Source organism: Micrasema longulum, unplaced genomic scaffold (assembly GCF_059751315.1).
Source record: "Micrasema longulum isolate JH-2025_06_02 unplaced genomic scaffold, ASM5975131v1 h1tg001693l, whole genome shotgun sequence".
NCBI classification, from domain to species: Eukaryota; Metazoa; Arthropoda; class Insecta; order Trichoptera; family Brachycentridae; genus Micrasema; species Micrasema longulum.
The window spans coordinates 82672-107766 of NW_028278871.1; the positions used below are offsets into that span (position 1 = coordinate 82672).

At 36.4% G+C, this 25095-nt stretch overlaps 3 protein-coding genes across 12 annotated transcripts in view; 1 reads left to right on the forward strand and 2 right to left on the reverse strand.

Annotated features, from left to right (window-relative positions):
• LOC148274299 (cytochrome P450 9e2-like) overlaps positions 1–3276 on the reverse strand; it is a 48007-nt gene extending 44731 nt beyond the window's left edge. Inside the window, exon 1 of the mRNA XM_088237320.1 lies at positions 3256–3276. The gene's annotated coding sequence lies outside the window, so the exon portion shown is untranslated. The remainder of the gene's footprint in view (positions 1–3255) is intronic.
• Positions 1–23303, forward strand: part of LOC148274300 (cytochrome P450 9e2-like) — a 35856-nt gene extending 12553 nt beyond the window's left edge. For 8 of the 9 annotated variants that reach the window (XM_088237314.1, XM_088237310.1, XM_088237315.1 and 5 more), the window contains 8 exons: positions 811–974; positions 2003–2146; positions 5640–5845; positions 13354–13588; positions 15609–15827; positions 17136–17236; positions 20459–20627; positions 22610–23303. In XM_088237314.1, coding sequence (XP_088093440.1) covers positions 811–974; positions 2003–2146; positions 5640–5845; positions 13354–13588; positions 15609–15827; positions 17136–17236; positions 20459–20627; positions 22610–22776 — 1405 coding nt within the window. In that variant the 3' untranslated portion in view covers positions 22777–23303. Of the gene's footprint in view, positions 1–810; positions 975–2002; positions 2147–5639; positions 5846–8085; positions 8311–13353; positions 13589–15608; positions 15828–17135; positions 17237–20458; positions 20628–22609 lie in introns of those variants that run through there. The other variant, XM_088237318.1, reaches the window with a different exon arrangement.
• The window catches only part of LOC148274301 (uncharacterized), a 60995-nt gene continuing 36227 nt past the window's right edge, over positions 328–25095 (reverse strand). Inside the window, exons 3-4 of one of the 2 annotated variants that reach the window (XM_088237305.1) lie at positions 1845–1961; positions 328–1301 (exon numbers count right to left, since the gene is read on the reverse strand). In XM_088237305.1, the coding sequence (XP_088093431.1) occupies positions 1150–1301; positions 1845–1961 (269 nt within the window). In that variant the 3' untranslated portion in view covers positions 328–1149. The remainder of the gene's footprint in view (positions 1302–1844; positions 1962–25095) is intronic. The other variant, XM_088237307.1, reaches the window with a different exon arrangement.

Sequence of the window (25095 nt, forward strand, 5' to 3'; positions counted from 1 at the left end):
TATTAACAGCGCCCCAGGGAATTGAAACCAGTCTTTGTCTACAAAAATTTGGACAAACTCAAAATATTGTTCAAAAGGCATGTTTGCACCGCAATATTTCATTGTCCTGCCCTAGCACCTGAAACGTAAGGCTGGTCATCTTACCTTCGTGGTCCCGTGGCTAATGTCGCAGTTTCATGGATCCAAGGTTTGAACCCCGCTCTACCTACTCTCTAAGTTGATTCCTATTATCTGAAGTGATTTGTTAACAACACAAATATTTCTTTAAAAAAACGATTGAGATTAAGTGCCAAATGCACAATTAGGGATAAATAAAAATAAAAATAATGACATTTATTGGCAGGACTGCAATTTATTTACTAACGTGGAAAATTAATTATTAAGTTTTTAAAATGGTCAAAACCAAAAAATGTACCTGTTTTTTTCAATATATATCTCTGTTACTTATTGTAATTACTGTGTTAGCATTATTAGACACCCTCAAATTTATATTTATAATTAATTCACAATTTTACCTACGCACTACGTATGTCATTTTGTACACATCTTCCCTACACAACTCCCCTACATAACATGATCTTCTCACTCGTCTCTGATCTGTTCCTTTGGTATTGATATCACAAAAAAGCACACATGCTCAGGGCACTACATTTTAAAATCATTTCAAGTATTATCGCTTAGATTTATTATTAAAAAGTTTTTTTGGTTTACAAATATTAACAGAGGGGATATCAGTAAGGAATAGATTTGTAGGGGAGATGCGTACCAAACGGATCCCCGAAATAAAGGTTTATTTGATTTGTTTTGTAGGTATACTGGAGTAAGGCAGTTTCAAAAACCACTCATATTAATAAAGGATCTAAATTTACTGAAGCAAGTTACTATCAAGGATTTTGACCATTTTGCCGACCATTTCGCTTTCATTGATAAACGAACTGACCCGTTAATAGCAAACAATATTATGGCACTGAAAGGTAGGTACATATAAAAAAAATTAAAAATATTTTCCTCTTTCTTCATTTTCCGCATCCCCTATTAAGTGGAGCATGTGGGCATCACCAGACGCCTCCAGGAGTTCAGAAGACAACTTCTTACTGTCTACCACCACACCCGTAAAACGCTCGTTGTGGGAGGCTGCTGCGTCCGTTTTCAGACTATACAAATATCATTTTTGCTCCCTAAAGCGTTTGACGTCTGCAAATACCAAGCCTCTCTGATGATTTCAAACTTTTGTGGTTCCTTTAATGTCAGGTTCCAGTCTGCAGTTCTAAATAACTCCCTAGGGAGGAAATCCAGGCTGCCTGAAAACATTTGAACATAGTCAAAACATTGTTGAGTTAGCCAAGTTATTTCAAGAAACACAAACTATTGAGCAAATTTGAATACTGTGTCACATTTTTTGAAAACATGTTCCAATTAATCTCGATGATTGTAACTGTATTTTTTTTTTAACATTGAAAGCATACACTACATATCTGAATCCGTTTTAAAGACTGAATATCTTTCTTTGGATTCACTCATCCAAGCGAGCATTTTTTTTTTTCATTACAATTTGATTATATTTCTTCCTCTACGAACCAAATTCAGTAAGGAAAAGCGCAAACAAATATTTACATTTACAACTTTCAATGTACCTTTCACTGTCGCCCTAAAACCCCCTCTCATCGTCGTAGGGACAAGGGGAAGTATAAATAAATAAATCCTTTACCCAGTTCAAACCCCTTTATGTCGACAGTGATAGGAAACGTTAGTTACTACTCTCTGGAGCACCAGAACGCCCCCACGTGACACTCAAGGCCTTGTAACTGTATTGTTAGTTGTTTGTTAGAGAACTCGCCACCTACCCAATGCCGTCAAGAATCTGGGCTTGGAGATGTAGCAATGAGAATACTCGTCCGCCACACAGTAGGCCAGCTCTCTAAAGACCTGGAGTTGGAGGGTGACAACCAATTTACGGGGACCTGTCACAATAAGAATATCATTTTTTCATCTGTCTATGCAGGTCAGAAGTGGCGCGACATGAGATCCACCCTGAGCCCCGCCTTCACCAGCGCCAAGATGAGGGGAATGTTTGACTTCGTGGCTCGCTGCGGGGAGCAGATGGCCGATTACTACCTGGAGCAGGCGGGCAAACCAGAAAATAAAGGTTAACATGACTTAAAATTAAATTTCAGAGTCAATATTACTTCATCAACATTTTCATTTGCCCGTGAGCACATTTTTTATTTATTTACTTATGTTTATTGTTGCGCACATAGTGCTGCTGTTGTTATAATATAAGGATATCATCATCATCATTCCCTTTCCGCACCTAATGGTGCATAGGGCACTGCATTGTTACACAAATCGCAGCGTATTTTGATCATTTTTGTTGTATGAAGGTAAGATGATCAGTCTTACGCCTCAGGTACCAGTCCAGGGCTATGAAATATTCTAGTGTGAAAACGCCCTTTTAAATAATTATTTCATATCAACCATGTCGAGAATCGAATCCGAGACCTCTTGCATGGTAGGTAAGCGCGATGACCATTTCACCACAAGGCCGACTGATATTATTATAAAAAAACATGAACCTAACACAGCACCAATTACGTACACAACACAATATATACGGGTGGTGTGCGGCAGACGCATGGATTTGAAGAGGGCATTGCTCCCTTCCTAACTGTCCTAGACGGTTGAAAGTGGGATGCTTTGAAAAAGCGGGGAGGGAAGTTTATGTACCATGTGGTTTCAGTCACCATGAGGAGTGGTCTATTAGAACTAATGGAGCAAGATCACTCGCTAGTGAAAACATGCTTGCTGCGTTGCCTCGGGACGGTATAATTCTTCTCTGACGAGGCACATTTTCACCCGAGTGGATGAGTCAATAAAGGTAATATGCGGTATTAGAATGATACGAATCCCAGGGAGCTCCATCCGAGACCCCTGCACCCTAACAGCGGCGGCCTCCGTGGTGCCATGGTCAAGACGCTTGACTCACGCACGGGAGGTTCCGGGTTCGATTCCCGGTGAGAACACAAAAATTAAAATGTGATTTTTCTCAAGCCTGGGTGCTCTGTGATGTAGTTCGCCACTGTAATTAGGCCTCCTGGCCTGTTGTGGTGCAAAAAAAATGTTTTAAAAAAATGTTTAAAAAAAAAAAGTGTTTAAAAACAGGGTGACAATATGGTGTGCGTTTCAAGAATTGGGTTCATCAGTTCTTATTTTACTGAAAAAAATGAACGAGCGGTTACAGTCACTTCTGCACGTTACCTGACCATGAACCGGGATTTTTCTCGCCTCAGTTGGAAGGAATGGAGCTGGAAGACGTCTGGTTTTAGGATGTGGCCACAACCCACACAGTGAGGGTTTGCACGGACTCTGCAAGGCAGGTTCCTCGGGCGCCTCATCCCATTAAGAGGCGATTCGAACTGGCCAGCGCGTTCTCCAGATTTGGCCTCTTGTGATTTTCTTTGTGCGGGGATACCTTAAATCCTTGGTTTACAACGGACGTCTCAACTACGTACGTCTAGCTAGAAGCCCTCCAAAACAGCGTCCGAGCCCATATTGCCAGAATCCCTTTAGCGAAAATTAAAAGAGTGCAAGAAAATTTCAAAAAAAGGCTTAGTCAGTATTTGGGGTGTAATGGGCGCCATTTGGCCGATACTTTGTTCAAACCATGTAAACTTAATTATTCAATTTTTGATCATTTTGCAACAGTCTGCGTGTTATTCCATTTTCAAATCCATGCGTCGCCACCTTGTACAATACAATTTCTGACCAGACAACAAAATATGACGGAACATGTATAACACGTGACTCTATTTGTCCATTGCGGTGAATAAGGAGTGTGGCTTATGAAGTGATTTGTGTAAAATATGGTGTTTTTTATATGCATACTAGATTCAATGGGCCTCGTGGTGTAGTGGTCAGCGTGTTAGCCTACCATGCAAGAGATCTTGGGTTCGGTTCCTGACATGGTAAACATGAAATATTTATTTAAAAGGGTGTTTTTACACTAGAATATTTCATAATCCCTAGGCTGGTTCCTGAACCGTAACGCTGATCACCTTATCGTTATGTATAAAAAATAATCAAGATACAATGCCCTATGCACCATTAAAAATTGCTCGGTGGAACAAAATTTTAATGCGTAGTTAAACGTATCGAAGGGTTCTAGACCCGTCGGTATAATCTGATGTACTTGCATCAAAACATGATTGTGGGGGTGTCGGTACTATACCTTTGTAGTCGGTCGGGAGACTTTTATCTTCAACTATGACGTCATACTGAGCTAGGAGCTAAATCTGGACTATAAGGTGGATGATCAACCAATTCAAAGTGTATTTCACGTAATTTTAGCATCGTATCTAATGCTGTGTGAACCGGTGCGTTGTCTTGAAGAAAGAGCACTTTTTCTTCTTTAAACGTGGTCAATTTTCCTTGATTACATCATTCAATTGATCCAATAATGCACGATCGTACTTTCCTGTGGTTGTGGATCCCTTTTCAAGATAATTGATGAGCAATGTTCCGATTGCATCCCAAAATACAGTGGCCATAACCTTGCCAGCCGATTTCACTGCCTTTGCCTTCTTCGGAGCACTTCCACCAGCTTCCACCCATTGTTTCGATTGATTTAAATTTCAGGTGTATAGTTACTGAACGTTTACCCACGTTTCACTAACAGTTATTAATCGACGCTAAAAATCAACAGGATTACGCCTTATCATGTCCAAACACTGCTGTGAATCGGTCTCTCGAACTCGTTTTTGTTCGACACTGAGCAAACGCGTCACCCATCTTGCCGATAGCTTTTTCATATGCAAATGTTCATGCAAAATGTTGAACACACGTTCATATGAGATGTTTACCATTTCAATAATCTCACGCAACTTAACTCGGCGATCATTCATAACTATATCGAGAATTTTCTTTAGTAACCACCTCTTTTGGCTTTCCTGTTAATGGTATTGTTGCAGTGCTTGTTCAGCCGCGTTTAAATTCAGCAATCCAATATTTTACCATATAATCTGACTGAGCAGACTCACCGTAATGTTTATCGAGCTATTCTTTTTGTCTCTTTTGCCGTTTTCCCTTTCAAATAATAGTGTTTTTATTTACTGCACGAAATTTGCTTTTTTCAATTTTTCAAGAAACACAAAATTTGCTTACTTCAAACGACTACAACAAATAAACTAATCGATGAATTTGGGTGACATTTTACCAGCTGCCGTTTGACAGATCGCAATTTGGAAAAATAAATCTTTTTTGTGTTTGTGCTGCCATCTAGCGCTAGGTAGCTTCATTATCAATCCGCCCTCGTATGTGGTGTTTCTCTATTCTGTTTCATACACAGAATCCTTTGACACTGGATTGGTACAAATTCAGTAAAAAATTACTAATTTATTTGAATCTCGCTGGCTTATTGATTTATTTACTTTATATACATAAACAATTTATACACATACAAGGGCGGGCAATTTCTTCCTACCTACCCAAACCGTTCAGTTTGAGAAAGTTACCAGTACATGGACATATTGAAACTCAATTTTATACAAAAATAAAAACAAAGATTGATAAAATAAATATATGTAAAAAAAATTAACACCACACTATGAAGAGAGGGGAGTTTCATAATTTTGTTTTAATTTTAGATAGAGGATTGCTCGAGGTCGAGGTGAAGGATGCCTTCACCAGATATACAAATGACGTGATAGCGACTACAGCCTTCGGCCTGGAGGTCAACTCTCTGAAAGACAAGGAAAACTCATTTTACCGGATGGGAAAACTTCTAACTAATTTTTCGGGACTTCAAATGATCAAATTCTTAATCATGTTCATTTGCCCCCAGATACTTATGGTAATAATAAATTAAACATTTACAAAATATAAAAATATTTAAAAAAGAACGTTTCAGCACAAGAATATTTTAACATTTTACAACAGAGATGAAGAACATTTAAGAGAAGGTATATAGAAGTCTAGGCATCTACATCTAATTTCAACCGTCCATGCGCTCAGTAGCTGCAAGACTTGTTGTAATCAAACTTCTTTTTTTATAAATTTGTTTATTATTTCTTTTTTTTAAATATCACTTAAACTCTAAACTACAATGTCAATTATTTTTTTACTATCCATGCGCTCTGTAGCTGCAAGACGTGCTGGGATATTTATTTATTGTACAACGCCCTTGAGGTGATTTTCACAAAAATGGCGCTATATAAATAATCAAAAAAAAAAAAATATATATATGACCTATGCCGCGTATTTATGTCGCGTGCACAGAGTTTTTAACTAGGGTAGGCAGTAAAAAAAAAAGATTTATAGAATATAAGTGATAAATCTTACCAAACAGTTTCCTTCACTCGTCGCATTAGTTTGAATCACTGTGTTGTTGACTTGCAGTTATTGTTGAAATTACCTAACCACATTTAAAATCCAAATAAATGCTAAATTCATATAATATATTACTTATTTTTTTATATGATTTATAGAATATATTGTTACGAAATCCTTTTTTTTAAATTTATTATTTATTATATGTTTATAAATTTTTATAAACCACTTTAATTTAGAGTTATACTTCGACCGGTTTCGAGGTTTTTATTAAATTTTTTTTATTATTTAATAGCATAACTATACATTTTTACAATTTAAAAAAAAATTCACTTGTTATATTTTTACTAAAACTAAAATCCCACCAAGCCACTTTTTGTAGCTTGTTGGTGAAGATTATATTTATTCTGACTTAATAATATTATTTACATTTATAAAAACTATGAATAACAGATAAAAATTAACAGTCGGAAAGATCAGAATAAACATGTTTATACAAATAATAAAATATCAATTTATTTTTTAAATACAAGAAAATATATGAAAAATTAAAATATTTACACCTAAGCTACCATTCATATATAAACTCTTGATCGAGTAGCCACTCTCTTATTTTGCTCTTGTTACAATGTGAGTTAAATTTAAGTTCTTTTGGTAATAAATTAAAAATTCTAGGTGCCAAATATTTGAGAGTTCTATTTCCATATTTATTACATACTTTTGGTACTACCAAGCCACCATTAGACGTGAAGCGTGTATTATGGTTATGTTTGAGAGGAAACTTGAATGTTTTACTATGAAATTGTTCCAAAATGATGCAAAGCCACAGTAGTCCTCGAACAGGCAGAGTTTTGATTGTTTTGTACAGGAGATCATTATTACTTCTTTGTTCGTAAATCTCTGCAGGTACCTCATTTTCAGTAATTTCAGTTACTACCTCATTTTCAGTAATTAAACTAACTTTTAATTACTCGCGTTGATATTTATATTATAAAACACTGTATGAAAGAGACAGAAAATGAAAGAAAGAGAGAAAAATAAGATAAAATATACCTACTCCCCCTTGGGATAAAACCCAGAATTGTGTGTGTATAAATATGTAAATATATATACACATACCAAAAATAATATTGTGTAAACAAGATCTGGTCAAAAAATTAAGTAAAAATAAATTGCAGAGTCATCTGCAGGCGATTACTAGTAATTAATTCAACTCGGATAGAGTCTTAGCTACATAAATAAAGTAATTTGCTTTAATACTTAACCTCAATATCAAATACATAGATGGCGCTCCAAACGCGCTAGCGAAAGCTTTCCTTGTTTCATGACATATATACAAAAACCAAAAATGTCACCGATATGGATATTCGCTAATAAGCGGAATGGGGAATGTTGTAGAACCTACATAAAAGTGGCCACTTGAACCCAACCTATGACAGGTCATAAGCCCTGTAAACGCTCGAATATCCATAATCTTGAAACAAAAATTCTACCCATCTCTGTAGTGATATAAATAAAAAGATAAAATGAATCGTAACGGGAATATTTTTAAAAGAGTTTTTGATTTACTAATTTCTAATCGTTCTAAATTGTCTAAACGAAAACCATTTTTATTGACACGCAAAATTCCTACACAAGTTTCTTGATTGAAATCATGATGTTCGGATTTAAGATGATTTGCGAATTCTAAAAAATTATTATTACTGAGACATCTTACATGTTCTTTGATTCTTACTGTTTCGGATTCATTTTCTTTTATTCAAGTGTCAAGCCCTTCCTTTGATTCCGGTGGTCCTTGTTTTGAACACCAATGTACCTACTCCTCCCTGACGGCGAGTCAAGAAAGCAACGCGTGACAACACAACACAACGAAAACCGTACCGCGAGCGTGACAGTGATTTCGAATCACCAACATACAAGAAAACGTGCAAAGTGACCAGTGCAAACGATAACGGCGTCTTTCTGGACCAGTGCCAGAGGGAGGAAACCGTAAGTCCTTACTCCTTTCATTAATTCCAGGATTGACACTCAAAACCATAACGTCAATTAGTTTACCTAAAATCAAACGTTCCCTGTTTTCTTCGAACACGCGTATCGCGAGAGGGCAGGCCTTGTTTACAGCCCCGAGGTCGAAGGTATCGAGCATCCAACACTTACTTTACATTTACGTGAAGTTTTTCCAATATAGAAATTCGGGCAATTTAAACAATTTAATTTATAAATTCCCGAATGATTTAATTTATCATCCTTATCTTTTCAATTTGATAATATTTCACCATTATTATTATTAGTATAAAAAACTGGCCTAATATTGTTAGGTACAATTTGAGCGATATTATTAGAAAATTAATTAATGTACAAAATTCTACGCCGATTATCATTATTGTTAGAAATGTTTTGGGAACTGTATAAGTATTTTTTCCTATAGTTTATTTTTAGTTTTTTATTCAAAATATTGTCAATTAAATTTGGTTCATAACCATTATTAACTCTTAAAAGACTGAGGTAAATAATCCCTTTGCGCGCGGTGAAGTAACATCGTGTTACCACTAGTAAAAGACGGAATATTCTTAAGTTCAGACATATGAAAAAAATGGAAAACATGGAGACTACTGTTTAATAACTCCTTTTCCATAATTTATGGGAATAAACATATAATTTAACCCTGTTATAGCAAAATAAATTGAAAATCACAAATACGCCGCTCATGTTACGCGCGTGCGTCCCCCATCATTGTCATTAACCGACTGAAGACTAAATCTGTTTTAGATGACACCCACCGCAGAACAGCGTCTCAGTCTTCCTAGTTATGACTTCTATCTTCGTGCTTTGTCTTGTATAAGGTATCTGTATATATGTGTTGCTGAATTAGCGGACATTCATGCTTCGCGTAGCAAGGTTAAATATTTTTTGTATTTACATATAGCACAGTGATACAAATTTAATTTTCTAAATCGGGTGTGAAAACGTCCATTTGAAGATTACAAAAAATACGAATTCATCATTTAAAAAAATAAGAGAGATATATCAAATTTTGTGTCCTATGTCGACTAGTGTGACACAGCCACACAAGAGTTAAAAGCGATCAATTTACATTGATCGATTTGTCCCATCTCTAACGTTTTTGCAAATTGATGTAACCTTATAAAAACGCCGTGATAATTAGGTTTATTTTAGTTTTAAAGCTAATTTTATATTTTTATGTTGATTTATGTGTCAAGCATTGTATTAAAAATATAAATTAACACGCCAGATACGAATGATTTTTCGTGTGCCAATATAAATAACTCCTTAGACGTTCCTTCAAAGTTATGTCGTTTTTTCTGACAAATGTCATTCTAACTAAGCTATATTTTAAGGACTATTATCAGTTAAACTCTTCATAATATTAATCACTGAATATACGTGTAACTTGTCCTTAAAACGTTAAACACACATTCCCGTCAATATCACAAGTAAGCGCAGAATATATTCTCTAGTGTATAAAACAAATCAATTTGAGGTTATTTATTTGTCATTTTTGATCTTTGACTTAAATAATAATTGAAAAAAACGCTAGATGTCAGTAACGTGTTAGTTTTGTCTTTCTAAGCCCTTGTAAAGTGCCTTTTAACTTACCCATACGCGCGTAATTACAACTGAAAAAAAACCCACACATAAGCGTTGTGTAGGAGTATACATGGGAAGTATTATGCAAAGAACAATGTGGATTTCGAACCAATCAATCTTGTGAAATGGCTATTAACTTGGTTTTAGAAGATTGGAAAGAGGAAACCGATAAGAACATGTTCGTAATTGCAGTTTTTTTGGATTTTAAAAGAGCCTTCGAAACAATAGACCGAGAAATAATTATTAAAAAATTGAAAAAAATAGGAATAAAAGGAAAAACTATAAAATGGTTTGAAGAGTACCTTGGCGATAGATACCAAATAACGAAGGTGAATGATGAAATTTCCGAGCCCCTCAAAATTTCATTGGGAGTACCACAAGGATCGGTTCTCGGACCGCTTTTGTTTATTATATACATAAATGATATTGTCAAAACATTAAAATATTCAAAAATAAGACTCTTTGCAGACGATGCCTAAATATATATATCGGGAGAAAATTATAAAACAATTATGGACAGACTAAATCATGATCTTAATAGTGTATCACTGTGGCTAAAAATTAATAAATTAAAATTAAATGTTAACAAAACTAAATATATGAATATAGGAAACAAAAGAATAGAAATTACACCATCAATTGTAATAGAAAATGAAAAACTTAATGAAGTCACTGAAATGAAATATTTAGGTGTAATGTTGGATTCAAAACTTACATTTCACCAAAACGCTAAGATGGTAATAAATAAGATTGCAAAAAAAAAATCAATTTTGGGAAGGATCAGAAGATTTATTGATAAGGACTCCTGCAAAACTATTTACAAAGCAATTATTGAACCACACGTTAACTACTGTAGTAGCATTTTATTTTTATCAAACAAAGAAAACATAGATAAACTAACTGTATTACAAAATAAAGCCTTTAGAATCATTTTGAAAAAAAACAGATATACGAGGGAAAAGTCGATGGTAAATGAAATGAAATTATTAACATATAAACAAATAATATTTTACAATACAATGATATTTGTTCATAAAATTATAAACTCTAATAAAAAAACAGAATTTTGGAAAAAAAATGATCGGAACCAGCATGAACACGATCACAATACTAGAGAAAAGAACAAAATTAGACTTCCATTTAGGAAAAAGGCAAAATCACAAAATTCAATTTTATTTAAAGCAATTAAAAAGTATTACGAAATGGAAAAAAATATTTATGAAGAAAAAAACATATCAAAATTTAAAATAATGGTCAAGACATATGTGATAAACAATTTATAAATTAAATATATTTTCAATGTTATTATTAGAACACACATAACAATATGTATGATATGTGTGCCCTACTTTAAGATTTAAATAAATAAAATACAGATATGACAATAAGAAGAAAATAGGCATTAGCAGTTCGTGATTCTGCCGACATTAGCTCTTAGCGGCGCCACGATCGGAACAATACACTCTTAAAACCGAATAACATTTGGCACATTTTTCAAATTTTACAAATAGTTAGCGTATATTTTATATTATTTTTTGTCATTGTTTTAATGAAATTCTAGTAGGGTAGGCACTGCTTTTGTGCCTATACGGAACGCACGCCACTGCCCATACCCGATATGTGTAATATACACTACACATTAAAAAATAAGAGATTTAAAAGGGAAAAATGGAATATTCATAGGGAATGGCTTTAATTTACCATAATTTAATTCAAAGATGATAATATATCGAATCTAACTGATGAAAACATGAAAAAACCATTGGGTATCGCTAACGACTCGGGTGAAACGTGCACCCGCGCCAACTTCCCGAGAACTACTAAGTAGCTATATAGTACTGGAATACGTGACTGACTGAGAGTATACTTTTGATGATATTTGTAATTTATCACCGATTTCCGATAAAATGCTTTCTTTGTGCCTAATAAGTACTTATTATTTAATAAAAAAATATTTCAGTCGATACGTAAATGTGTAATGGAGGAATACTGAAAATCTAAAGCCAATATTTATTATATTTATAAAGATATTATAGTTATTAGACGCAATGTGTACTGGCTACACATCACCGGGGAGGGAGGGTTAATATCTGTACTTCAGAGGCAGACAGATGCAAATCCAAACATCAAATGTTCAAAACAAGCCTAAAGAATCTACTTTCTCTAAGTAATATCTAATAATTTATAGCATCAATTTGCATTTCTAGAATCAATACATTGGTTCTTTCATTATAAGGCATACATTTTTTCAAAATCAACGGACATGATCATAAACTGAATACGGAAATCGAAATGGCATTTCCCCAAATTCTGGATTTGCATCCGTCTGCCTCTGAGGTACAGATATAAATCAAACAGTTTACGAAAATTGAAGAACACAAAAGTGAAATAACAACAATGCAATTTGGAGTACCTCAGGGATCAATATTAGGACCATTGTTTTATATAATATACATTAACGACATAATACACAGTGACATAATGGGAAAAAAAACAATCTATGCGGACGACTTAGGAATTTTATATGAAAACAAAAATGACACTGAAACCACTAAAACCATCAACAATGACGTGCAAAAACTATTAGAATGGACAAACAAAAACTTCTTAACACTAAATGCCAAGAAATGCAATATAATACATTTCGAAACACAAAAGAAGAACCATAACATGAACATAAAAATAAACAACGAAACTCTTAAAGAACTAGAACATGTGACTTACCTAGGACTCACAATGGACAGACAATTAAAATGGACAAAACACATAGACGGACTCACTAAAGTAATGGCGTCACTACATAGCCTCTTCTACAAAATTAAAGATTTTATATCAAGAAAGGAAAAAATTATGATGTACGAAGCCCATGTCAAAAGTAAATTGAGTTACATGATCGCCTTTTGGGGAACTGGTAACAAGACAGACATAACACAAATACAAAGACAACAAAATAAAATTCTTAAACTAACATACAACCTACCCTACCTGACCTCTACGACTGAACTGTACAAAAAAACACACCAGTTTGACATAAACTACTTGACTAAAATTGAGACCTTAAAAATTGTGCACAAAATAACACTGGGAAACATACAAGACGACGACATAATATTAGTCAAAAATGCTGACATACACAAATATAACACCAGACAAAAACAACACTATCATATTGAAAAAGCAAAGACAAACACAGGACAGTCAAAAATACTACATAATGGACTTAAACACTACAACGACCTACCTTACTACTTGAAAACTTTTAATGGAGACAAATTTAAAATCAATCTGAAAAAGCACATGATGACTGAACTAACTAGACTAGACGAGACATAAAATGACTAGACAATATTAAATTTCTAATGTAACCCTAACGGGTTTTTTAAAATTGTAAAAAAATAAAAAAATAAAAACATTTTCTTTTAGTATTTCAAAATATCCCTCATGAAGAGTGAAGTCCAGAATTTCTTCAGGGACTTGGTTCAAGGAACAATGAAGCAGAGGGAAGAACAGAACATCGTCAGACCCGACATGATTCAACTCCTGATGGAAGCCAAGAAGGGGTCCCTGAAGCACGAGGATACAATAAAAGAGGACGCGAAGGAAGCAGGGTTCGCCACAGTGGAGGAATCAGCCATTGGGAAAGAGACAGTCAAAAGAAGTATGCGTTATTTATTACAATATTATAATATCGTCACCCTAAACTGCAAACTTTGTAATTTTATGGACACCAACTTTTCAGGAGTGGCTTACACCATGCACGTGCGGTGACTTTTATCAGTAAGGATGCTGACAAAAAATAATCATGTTCTTAGCAACAATATTTTAAGTTAAGAAATTAAATTAAATTAATTAAGAACATGATTAACATATTATAACAGAGATGAAGAACATTTTAGAGAAGGTACTACAGAAGTCTAGGCATCTACATGGCTTATGACCTGTTATTGGCTGGTTTAAATGGCCACTTTACACACTGTGTAACATTCACCATTATTCTGCCCATATTTGAACATCAACACTAGGCGTTGCCTAGTATGTAGGTGAAATAATTCAATTAGATGAATCTCACCCGCATAAATAAAGGTTCCAGCTCTTTAACTTCACAAACATCAACAGATGAAAGAATTTAATGAATACAGATGTTCAAATATAGGCAGAATGGTGAATGTTACACTGTGTGTAAAGTGGCCACTTAAACCAGCCAATGACATGTCATAAGCCCTGTAGATACCTAGACTTTCAAATCACCTTCTCTTAAATGTTCTTCAACATAATATGTTAATATAAACAGCTCCCCAGGGAGTTGAATCCAGTCCTTGTCTACAAAAATTTAGACAAACTCAAAATATTGTTGATAAATCCACCTGGTCCATGAAGAAGTATGTAGGTGAAATAATTCAATTAGATGAATCTCACCCGCATAAATGAAGGCTTCAGCTCTTTAACTTCACAAACATCAACACAAATATGAAAGAATTGAAGGAATATAGATGTTCGAATATGGGCAGAATGGTGAATGTTACACTGTGTGTAAAGTGGCCACTTAAACCAGCCACTGACAGGTCATAGCCCTGTAGATGCCTAGACTTCTTTATTATCTTATCTTAAATGTTCTTCATCTCTGTTGTAATATGTTGATATTTAAATTTGTGGCAACAGAGAGAGAAAACATTTTTGAGATGGGAATATGGGAGTCTAGGCACTTACAAGACTTATGACCTGTCATTGGCTGATTGAAGTGAACACTTTACACACTGTGTAATATTTAACATTCTGCCTATGTTTGACCGTCCAAATTTCCTCAACTCATCCATCTGTTGACTTGTAAAGTTATTACTTAATACGCCTAAACAACTTTATAATTAACTGCTGAAACCAGCCAATAACAGGTCATAAGCCCTGTATATGCCTAGACTCCCATTTCCCTTCTCAAAAGGTTTTCCTACTCTGTTGCAACAAATTTAGTCAGTATGTTTACTAGGGATGGAATGACTGAGTGCCGGAGAGTGACAGCACACTTAAATCAACCTTGACAAATAAATGTTTGTCGCAAGAGGCAAAATTAGCAGTTCACAATGGAGTCCTGGTCCCGACCCTGATGTATGGGAGGGAAGTATGGTCTTGGAAAATCAGGGATGAAAGTAGATTGAATGCTGTCGAAATGCTATCTCTCAGTTGAATGTGTGGTAAAACTATGTACGATAGATGTACAAATGTCGAGATCCATACATTATTCAAGGCTGAGTCAAGTACTGTCGACAAAATCAAGAAAGGAGCTCTGCGTTGGTTTGGACATGTAGAGCGAATGGACAGCGAAAGAACGGCTAAAAATATTTACGATGCGAATGTTGATGGACGCAAAAATAGAGGAAGACCGAGAAAATCATGGCATGACCAAATCCAACAAATAGGTGGACATGTTAAAAGTTGGAATAATCGGCGCGCGTGCATAAGAAGATGTATGAATGTAAAAGAAGTGAGATCTGTATGCAAAAATAGAGTGATCTGGCGTTTTACCCTCTCTGCCTACCCTTACGGAAAAACGGCGTGATGGTTTGTTTGTTTGGACTCCTTTAAAAAATAGGTAGCTCGTAAATACGAGATACCCCCGAGAGTTTCCCACTTCTCAACCAACGATCTAAGAATATCCAAGTCAATAAGCAATTTCTTTCTTTCAGAATGGACCGATGATGAGTTGAATGGCCAGGGGTTCTTGTTTTTCCTCGCCGGCTTCGAAACTGCCGCCACGCTCCTGAGCTTCATAGCTCACGAGTTGGCCGTACATCCCGCCGTACAAAAACGGCTCCAGGATGAGGTGGATCGAGTGGCAGCTTCCAATCCATCCATCTCTTACAACAACCTTCAGCACATGAAGTATTTAGATATGGTGGTTTCAGGTCTGTACGGTGCCTATTTGGAATAATGAAGAATTTCGGTGCTTTGAAAAAAAAAATCGAGCTGAACCTAGCAATGCTTTGCTATTGCTAGATTTGAGTATAAACTCGTATATAGATTATATGTACACAATAAAAAAATGTTAAGTATGTCAAAATGCTTGCAGGCAGGCTGGATTTCCTCCCTAAGGAGTTATCTCGATCTAAATTTGTTGCAACAGAGAGGGAAAACCTTTTAGAGAAGGTTATACGAAAGTCTACGCATTTACAGGTCTTATGTCCTGATGTCAGCCTTGTGGTGTAATGGTCAGCGCGTTTGCCCACCACGCAAGAGGTCTCGGGTTCGATTCCCATCATGGTTGATATAAAATATTTATTGAAAAGAGTGTTTTCACACTAGAATATTTTACTGAAGCGTAAGACTGATCATCTTACCTTTGTAGTGAATTCTTTTGTTGGAATGAAATGGTTTGTTTGACTTACCGCAGTTTTTGTTGTAGGTTTCGTGAAATTCAATAAAGGATTTACTTACATTGTTCTAAAGTTTAAAAGATAATATGATGAATACAAGATTATACAAAAAGCGATTAAATTAAGTACAACACTGAATGAATTAACCGTGACACGAATTTATATTGGGTATTTGAAAGTCTTAGAGAGAGAGAGCAAAAAGCTGACTGAACTGAAGCCGACAAGGGACACGGAGATTCTGATTGTTAGCGGTAAAAATGCACCGTGAGTGCGTGCCCATACCTTTATGCATGAAAAATGATCAAGATACGCTGCGATTGGTTACCATTGAAGTTCCCTTTGCATCATTGGATGCGGAAAGGGAATGTTGATGATGATGATAACCTGTCATTGGCTGGTTTAAGTGGCCACTTCACTATTTAGATCAAGATAACTCCCTAGGGAGAAAATCCAGCCTGTCTGCAAATATTCGGACATACTCAAAATATTTTTGAATCAAATAACTGGTAAAAGAAGAAGTATAAAAAACGGAAAATTGTTTTCAGGCGTTGCCTAGTTGTGAATTGGTGCAGCCGGATGAATCTCACCCGCATGATAAAGGTTTCAGCTCCTTTACTTCACGAAGGTCGACAGATGGAAGAGTTGAGGAAAAGTGGATGTTTGAACATAGGCGAATGGTAGATGTTACACAGTGTGTAATGTGGCCGCTCAAACCAGCCAATGACAAGTCATAAGCTTTGTAAATGCCTAGTCTTCCATATTCCCTCCTCGAAAATGTTTTCCTTCACTTTTGCAACAAGTTTTAATCTAATTTTAATTGATTTGTATATATTTTTCTAGAAACGCTCCGTTTGTGGCCTCCAGCAATATCGACGGACAGAAAGTGTGTTAAAACTTATACTTTGCCCCCTCCAAATGATCAAAGCAAAGAGACATATACTGTAAGCTTTTAATAAAGTTATAAATATCTGGGTATCCACATAGATTATAGGCTAAAATGGGAAACACATATAGCTAAATTAACAGACAAAATCAGATATTTATCCTACGTTTTCCAAAGATTAAAAAATATTTTAACTTATGAAAAATTAAAAATGCTGTATTACGCTCTAATTCAGTCTTCTGTTACATACGGCATAATTGGATGGGGTGGAGTTTTGGACGCACATAGTCACCCTGTAGAAATCGCACAGAAGAGTATAGTTAAGATAATGTACAAAAAGCATAGACTATTTCCTAGTAACGAATTGTACATAGAGAGCGGACTCCTAAATTTAAAAAAGTTATATTTATTACAATGCTTAAAATATGTACACAAAAATAGGGAATTGTTTGGCAATAATTTAAATAGGACTAGTAGCAGATCAGAAAGTGTACTGTCGGTTCCAGGATGCAGAACTAGGTTCGCACAGAGACACTCTTTCCATGTTGGTCCAAGATCTTTTAATCTCCTACCCAAGGAAATACAAAATATAGAATCCCTTCCAAAGTTTAAAGCGGCTTTGAGGACTTGGATCAGCATGGAAAATACAGATATACACCTATTGTGAAAGAGTCGTACAACAGCATATTCTAAACTTTGATGTCTTAATTACATTGTTTACGTCATTTCCTGTTATTTCTGTATGATTTTTAATGGCATTGTCATATTTGTGTTTGTATACCAAAAAATTCAACAACAAAAAAGGAATGGCCCACGCTCAGACGTCTTTGTGGGCATTTTTTCCAAATTTAAGGCTATGTTTATTTTTAGAATATGTATTTTTTCTCTTTTTCTCTTCTAATGTTTAATAAAAATAACGTATAAAATATGTAATTTAATACATGCATAATATGTAACAGTATGGAAAAATAAACAAAAAAAAAAAAAAGTTATCTTAGTAATTATAACAATAATCTAATTTCCTATTTTCACTGTAAGATTCCGTTAGTCATTAATCATTTATCATGTTTTTACGTCATTTATATTGAGTTGCATGATACCTGTAGGGAATAATCGATGACACACGTGCTAAAGCGTTTCACCTAAAATAGTGTGACGACTAAAGAAAACAATGCCATTATTTTCTATAGAACCCAATTCTTCTTGAGGTGCCTTGTCAGGTCCCTCCGACGTTGGCGATCACTACAGCGAAAGCATCTCGGTCCTGCGCTACTCCGCAGCCAGGACAACTGCTTATTGGATGTATTCGCCATAGCGATTCCTGGGAAAAGATGACCAGAGTGGTTTCCCGTTGCCTTTTCTGGTGGATTTTTCTGTCGGGGTTACCTTCCCTTGGCTGGTCGGTTCTGGTTTGGAGGCGCCAGAAACTCGCCTTTCACCCTCTCGTTATCTGCTGTGATCACACCGTTATGAGTGTGATCCCATTGCCCGGAGTTCGCGACGTGGACGCTAACGAGTAGGACTAGTCAGTAGTGTTGCCGGTGGAATGCAACTGGGCGTTCGCAGCATTTTATAAAATCACACCCTCCAGCAAGATGTGACTTACTGTGATTCTACTGACAGTTTGAACCCAATACAACATTATAATTCAACTCTCACAGTATTGCATATAAAATCGGGAGCGTCGTTCTGCAGTACGTTTACATCGTCCCTACCATGAAGAAGTAAACTACAAAGAAACGTCACCTGTAAAAAGACCTCAGGGCGTGGCAACGTTTGACCAGGACTTTCGATTTGAGCATTCCCGATCTATACATGTGTGAGCGGCCTTGATCCAGGAGTAGTTTGAGTATCTTTGATCCATACTTTTAAGAAGTAGCGACTTTGACCTTGACCTTTTAGGTATCCCCGACCTTTTCCTAATCTTATTTTTAGTGGTGGGGGTCAGTGCTATGCAAGCTCCTGACGTCATTGCGACCTGTGAAGGTCTATTGTGACGAGTCAGGTATAGAGACACCATTACAATAGAACGTGGTATTATTATTATGGATAACTTATACAGCGCCAATTTCGTAATATAATACCTCAAGGGCGCTTTGCAAAGTGATTATATAAAGATATAAATTTAATTTTAACTTTTTAATTTAAGAAAAATAATGTAATTTTTCACCACATGCTACGGATTTATTCAAATGATTTAGAGAACAACTGGGTTTTAAGTTTTTTTTCTGAGACATCACTTAACTCTCACAGCCTCGCACCGCTGCTGGGAGAGCATTCCATGCCATAGGGCCTGCAACCGCAAATGCGCGCTTACTGAATTTAGTGCGCTGTTTGCGTAGAGGTATTGTAACTTTTTCTCTCGCCGTAGACGTAACTGATCTAAGCGTAAGACGCCTGTCAACTAGTTTATCTGGAATGCAAAGTTCCCTTAGATATTCCGGAACAGATTTTGTATTCCACCCTCTGTGGAAAACGTAGCCAGTGTAATTCCCGAAGTAGTGTAGTGATATGACCGAATTTAGAGATTCCAAAAATAAGTCTCGCTGCGGCATTCAATACAGACTGTAGGCGAGTCAAATTATTCATTGGTAGACCTGCGTAGATACCATTACAATGAATTTATTGATTGAAGGGCGGCATCAACTGGCAAATTTTTGCGTATGCATTTAATCTGTCTCAGCTGGTAAAAGAGTCAAGAGAAAGGTTAGAATTAAGTAAGACTCCCAGTAGTTTAACGATGGGTAAAGCAGTACTCCCTACATGGGTAGTGCCATATTCTGAATCAAATTCTTACGTCCGGCTGTTCCATTTTTGATGGGTTTAATGTTAGTCTGTTTTCAGCCACCCAGCTACTTATTTTCTCAATGCATTTACCAATTAAATTAACAAGGACACTTCTCTCGCCTGGTTTGCAATAAAAATAAATCTGTGTATCATCTGCACAGCAGTGAGACCACAATCCACATTCTTTGATAATGTTCTCTATATCTTTAGTGTATAGGAGATAGTGGAGTGGTCCGAGTACTGACCCTTGAGGCACTCCTGTAGACACCCGCAAGTTGGGTGAGTTTTTACCCTGGAACACAACTGCATATTCTCTTTCATTAAGATATTAACTGAACCACATATGTGCCTGATCACGGATACCATAAGTTTTCTCCAGACGTTCAAGCAAAATATTATGGTCTACAGTATCAAATGCTGCACTCATGTCCAAAAGAGCCACCAATACCAGATGACACAATAACATTAAGTTAAAATTGGTATTCAATTTCAGATAAAGCCAGGAGAAGGTTTGATAATTCCCATAGTGGGGATACACCGTGACCCACGCTACTACAAGGACCCGGATACATTTGATCCAGAGAGATTTTCCGATGAGAATAAGGACAACATCGTTCCTCTTTCCTTCATACCTTTCGGTACAGGACCAAGAAACTGTATTGGTAAGTATCTGATGGACGCAAACATGAAAAAAACGTACGACTTTCACTCAGAAAAATTTATCTTCTGTGGCCCCGAGGCATTTAATGTCCCGGATGAACATACTAAGTTCTCCAAAACGAAAGCCATTTTCAGGAGAGGTGTACCAGTTTGGATTTCGTCTAAGGGAAGAGACCATTGCAGGAGACTGCTGCGAAACATTGCATAGATTATTTATAGTACTATTAAGTGAGTCTAGATGTTAATTAAAACTTATGTTTGCGTAATTATTTTTATTTGTAGTATTCTTTATTGATATGCATGCTTCCACTTTCTATTTTGCTGTCTCCCAACTCAACACAGGACTTTTGGCCTCATAAAATTAGCAATACGTTTTTTAAATACATATATTTGTTAATAGACTGTTTCAACATTGCTGTTTTTTTAAGTTTTATAATTTGGAATATCCCTTCCGAAATTTCGAGATAACACCACCCGCAACATATTGAGTTAAAATTAGCAGTTTTCAGACATTTAATAGAAGTGCCGCGATTATGAACGCTATCTTCATCTGTACATATCGATACGGTACACTTAACTTCTGTACTATCTGTATCTACCTCGTCATATGACCGAATCCAACCAATGAATGACCCTGAAAATTAAGTCCGCGTTTCTTACTTAATTAACATATAAAATAGTTCTCATTTATATTTTAAATAAGCTTCTGTGATAACAAATGTCCCACTTCAAAGCGATTACAAACTTCAATAAATCTCAATCCATACTAAAAATGCTCGCTTTAACATGATTTCTATATGACTTTTGACAATTACCAAGACGGTACGCTTAAAGATCGTCTGTATTTATCTACTGAGCGAATATGGGTGTCCGGTGTGGCAAAAATCTGCCCACTCCAAACAGGTGGACAAAGCAGTCAATGAAATGGCACGAATAGTAGCAGGATGCCTCAAGCCAGCACCAACTGATAAAATATACCCAATTCGAAGAAGGACAGCCGCAGAAGCAGAGAGGTACAAACAAACCTACGATCCTAGACATCCCCTACACCACCATCAACCAACGGCCTCGCGTCTGAGATCTAGAAACAGTTTTATCAAAGCCTCCTCCCCTGTTGAATCCTTACAACAGCGGAGAGAAGAACTATGGCAACAGGATCTTGGAGCGAGACCGTGGATGGATCCAAATGAGGGTATCCGAGGAGGTGAACACCTACCATACTCTCTATGGATCGCCCTCAATAGACTACGGGTGGGTGTTACACGATGTAAAAAAATCTCCAAAGTTGGGGGCACCTCTTTGGTGATGACATATTATGTGACCCAGGACGACAACCACCTATTGACATGCCCGCTCATGGAGGAAGGCTGCACTCCTGGGGACCTAATTGTGGCAAACGACAAGGCGATATCTGTCGCCGCATATTGGAGTGACAGGATATAATCTGAGCCCAGATGCACTTATTTGTTAATAGAGCAGAATCTAGCCACATTATTTTTGCATCTAGGCGGCCGTTTTCTAACCCAACAGTTATGTCAGAATTTAATTTGACTTCAAAATAGACTTATTTCTCTCTCATATTTTTAACGGGCTTTTTAGAAAAAAAGTGCTAACATCAGAAAGATGAAAAATTTAAATAAATCGTAATTAAAGGAAAAATTACGAGATGGAACAAACTTTTTGTCACTTTTAATGCGTACCGAGGGGTACTAGACCCGTCGGTACAAACCGATGTATTGACATCAAAACTTGATGGCGGGGGATCGGTAGCGTATCTTCGTAATTGCCGGGGAGAATTTATCTTCAACTATGACGTCATAATGAAGCTATGTCACTTGTGATGTTTCACGTCCGTACATGAGTGTTGGGACTAAAACCCCGTTGCGCAATATAACTTCTGTTATAGGTGATGTTTCTAATATCTGACCCTTAAGCAGACATTTCTTCTTGAATCACCTTTGTTGAAATGTGTTCGTCGTTTCAGGTTCCAGATTAGCCCTTATGGAAATCAAAGCGGTTCTGTACCACATGTTGCTCAAGTTCAGCTTTGTAAAAGTTCCCAGAACACAAGATCCTATCATATTAAGAAAGGACACAATAAGCTTGCAACCGACAGATGGATTCTGGATAGGCTTCAAGCCCAGGAATTAACGATACTAAATTAAATTAAGCAGTAAACGGGATGACTGGAGTCAGATAAGCACAGTGAAGAAGTTACTCTAGCGGTGTGGCGATTGGAAGCTCCATCGCGAATGGCTGCCACACCAAGACTCAACATCAAAAATGTATTCAAAGGTGAATTTTTCCACACTTCCTCTTTTCGAAGTAGATGGTACAGAAATTCCATTCATGACTTCAGTCAAAAACTTAGAACCGATAGAAGCAAGTCATCGTTTTCTATAGAATCCAATACAATATATAATGCAACTCTAACAGTATTGCACATAAAACCGGGAGCGTCGTCCTGCAGTACATTTACATCGTCTCTACCAGGAATAAATGAACTACAGTGGAACGTGGTCTATAAAGAGACCACAGGACGCAGTCAACGTCAGTCAGCCCAGCCTCAGTTCCAACACGTTGTTCAAGTGCTGATACTTCAACTCCTCATCGTCGTAACACTCGTGCGATATAATTAATTATTTGTTGGCCATGTAATAAAACGCATTAAACAGCAACCTCGTGTCTTCTCTGTCAATCTCCAACTGGGGTAGGAACTCCAAACCTTAACAACCTAATCCCACACATATTACAAGGAAGTTCTGCAGCTTTGTTAAAAAATATCAAGCGCTATGCTTTTTCAAAGTTGAGTATTTCTGAAATCACTCCGCGTGTGACGTCTCAAGTTCTCTTCCGCTTCTTGTCGGTCAGTTCTGTCATCGGTCCTTCGACTTATCGTCGAAGGGGCCATGTGGCCATGCGGAGCGGTGCGGTGAAACGGAACCATGGAGACGGGTTTAGATCCCAGCAGAAAGCTATAAGAATCTTCTACTTTCCGGATCTATCTTGTGTTTTGACTGGAGGCTGGAGATGGCTCTGGGACACTTCACTTTTCACTTAATTTGTGGGGGTTTTGCGATGTGCGGTAGCGGGGCGGTTACGCGGTGCGGAGCGGTAAGCGGCGGCGATGTAGATGACTCGGCGCTCAATCTTAACTATACTACTGGGCGGTGAGAGACTTGGGGACAGGTGCGGGTGAGAATATTAATTTTAATATGGGTAATAAATATATATAAAATTATAAATAAAAATGTATAAATCTATAATATCGGCGCAACCAATCGTAAAATGGAAATCTTTCGCGACTCTCTTATCACCGGTTGATTCAAGTTGAGTTCTTCTGAAATTACTCCGCGTGTGACGTCTCCAGTTCTCTTCCGCTTCTTCTCGGTCAGTTCTGCCGTTGGTCCGTCGACTTACCGGAAACTGGAAATATTTCGCGACTCTCTTATCATTGGTTGATTCATATGAACTAGTGACGTCGTTTAAAGTAGTTCTTTTTTATTAAAATATTTTTTATTATTTTTTCATACAGTTTCAAGAAACTTTGCGGTACAATGAAATGCTATAATTTTTACCGCGCGTAAGAAAACATTTTGATATCTAATTTCCCGTAGGGCTGAACATCCTTATTAAATGAAAGCAATTTAGGGTTAACCCTTAATGCATAGTTGGATAACTTATATGGCGCAATTTTTTTGAAAATCACCTCGAGGGCGCTGTAAAATAAATAAGTATCCCTGCACGTCTTGCAGCTACGGGGCGCATGGACGATTGGGGTTCTAGTTCCTCCTGTCTAATTATGATATATTTCAATTTTAACATATAGGAGCTAGGATACAGCACGTCTTGCAGCTACAAAGCGCATGGATGGTAAGTAATCTAGCCCCCATTTACATTTTGTTTTAATTTGACAATGAAGTTAAGTTTTTAAATGATATTAAATTAAAAACCATAGAATTAAGAATAGTCCAAAAACCGCATACGCGCATCAAACAGAAGGCGACTAAACTACTCTTAAAAGAGTAGTTTTACGTTTTGACCCATCGGTTTTTTTTTAGACGTAGCTCAGTACGAAACTCCCGATTTTAATTCAACTACGCCGTGTTGTGTCGTTTTAAAGTGTTCAAAGTTAATTAATTAAATTACTCTTATTAATTTATCCTTTTACTTATCTACTCTGTTGTGTCAATACATTTTCCGCGTGTACAATAAAATTTTAGAGAAATTAACAAATTCCTTTTTTTTCAATATAGTAATCTTACATTTGTGTTATGGTTATATTTTTCGCGATCTGGCAACATTACGCGGCGACTTCAAGCATGCGCGCGGCGAAAGCGGAGCAAAACGGGGGGATTTTTGGACACAGTGTTCAGATATGATTCTACGCTCCTTCTCGACTATTCTTAATTCTATGGTAAAAACATAAAAAAAGTCATTTAAAAAATAGGAGTTAGATAATTAACTGTT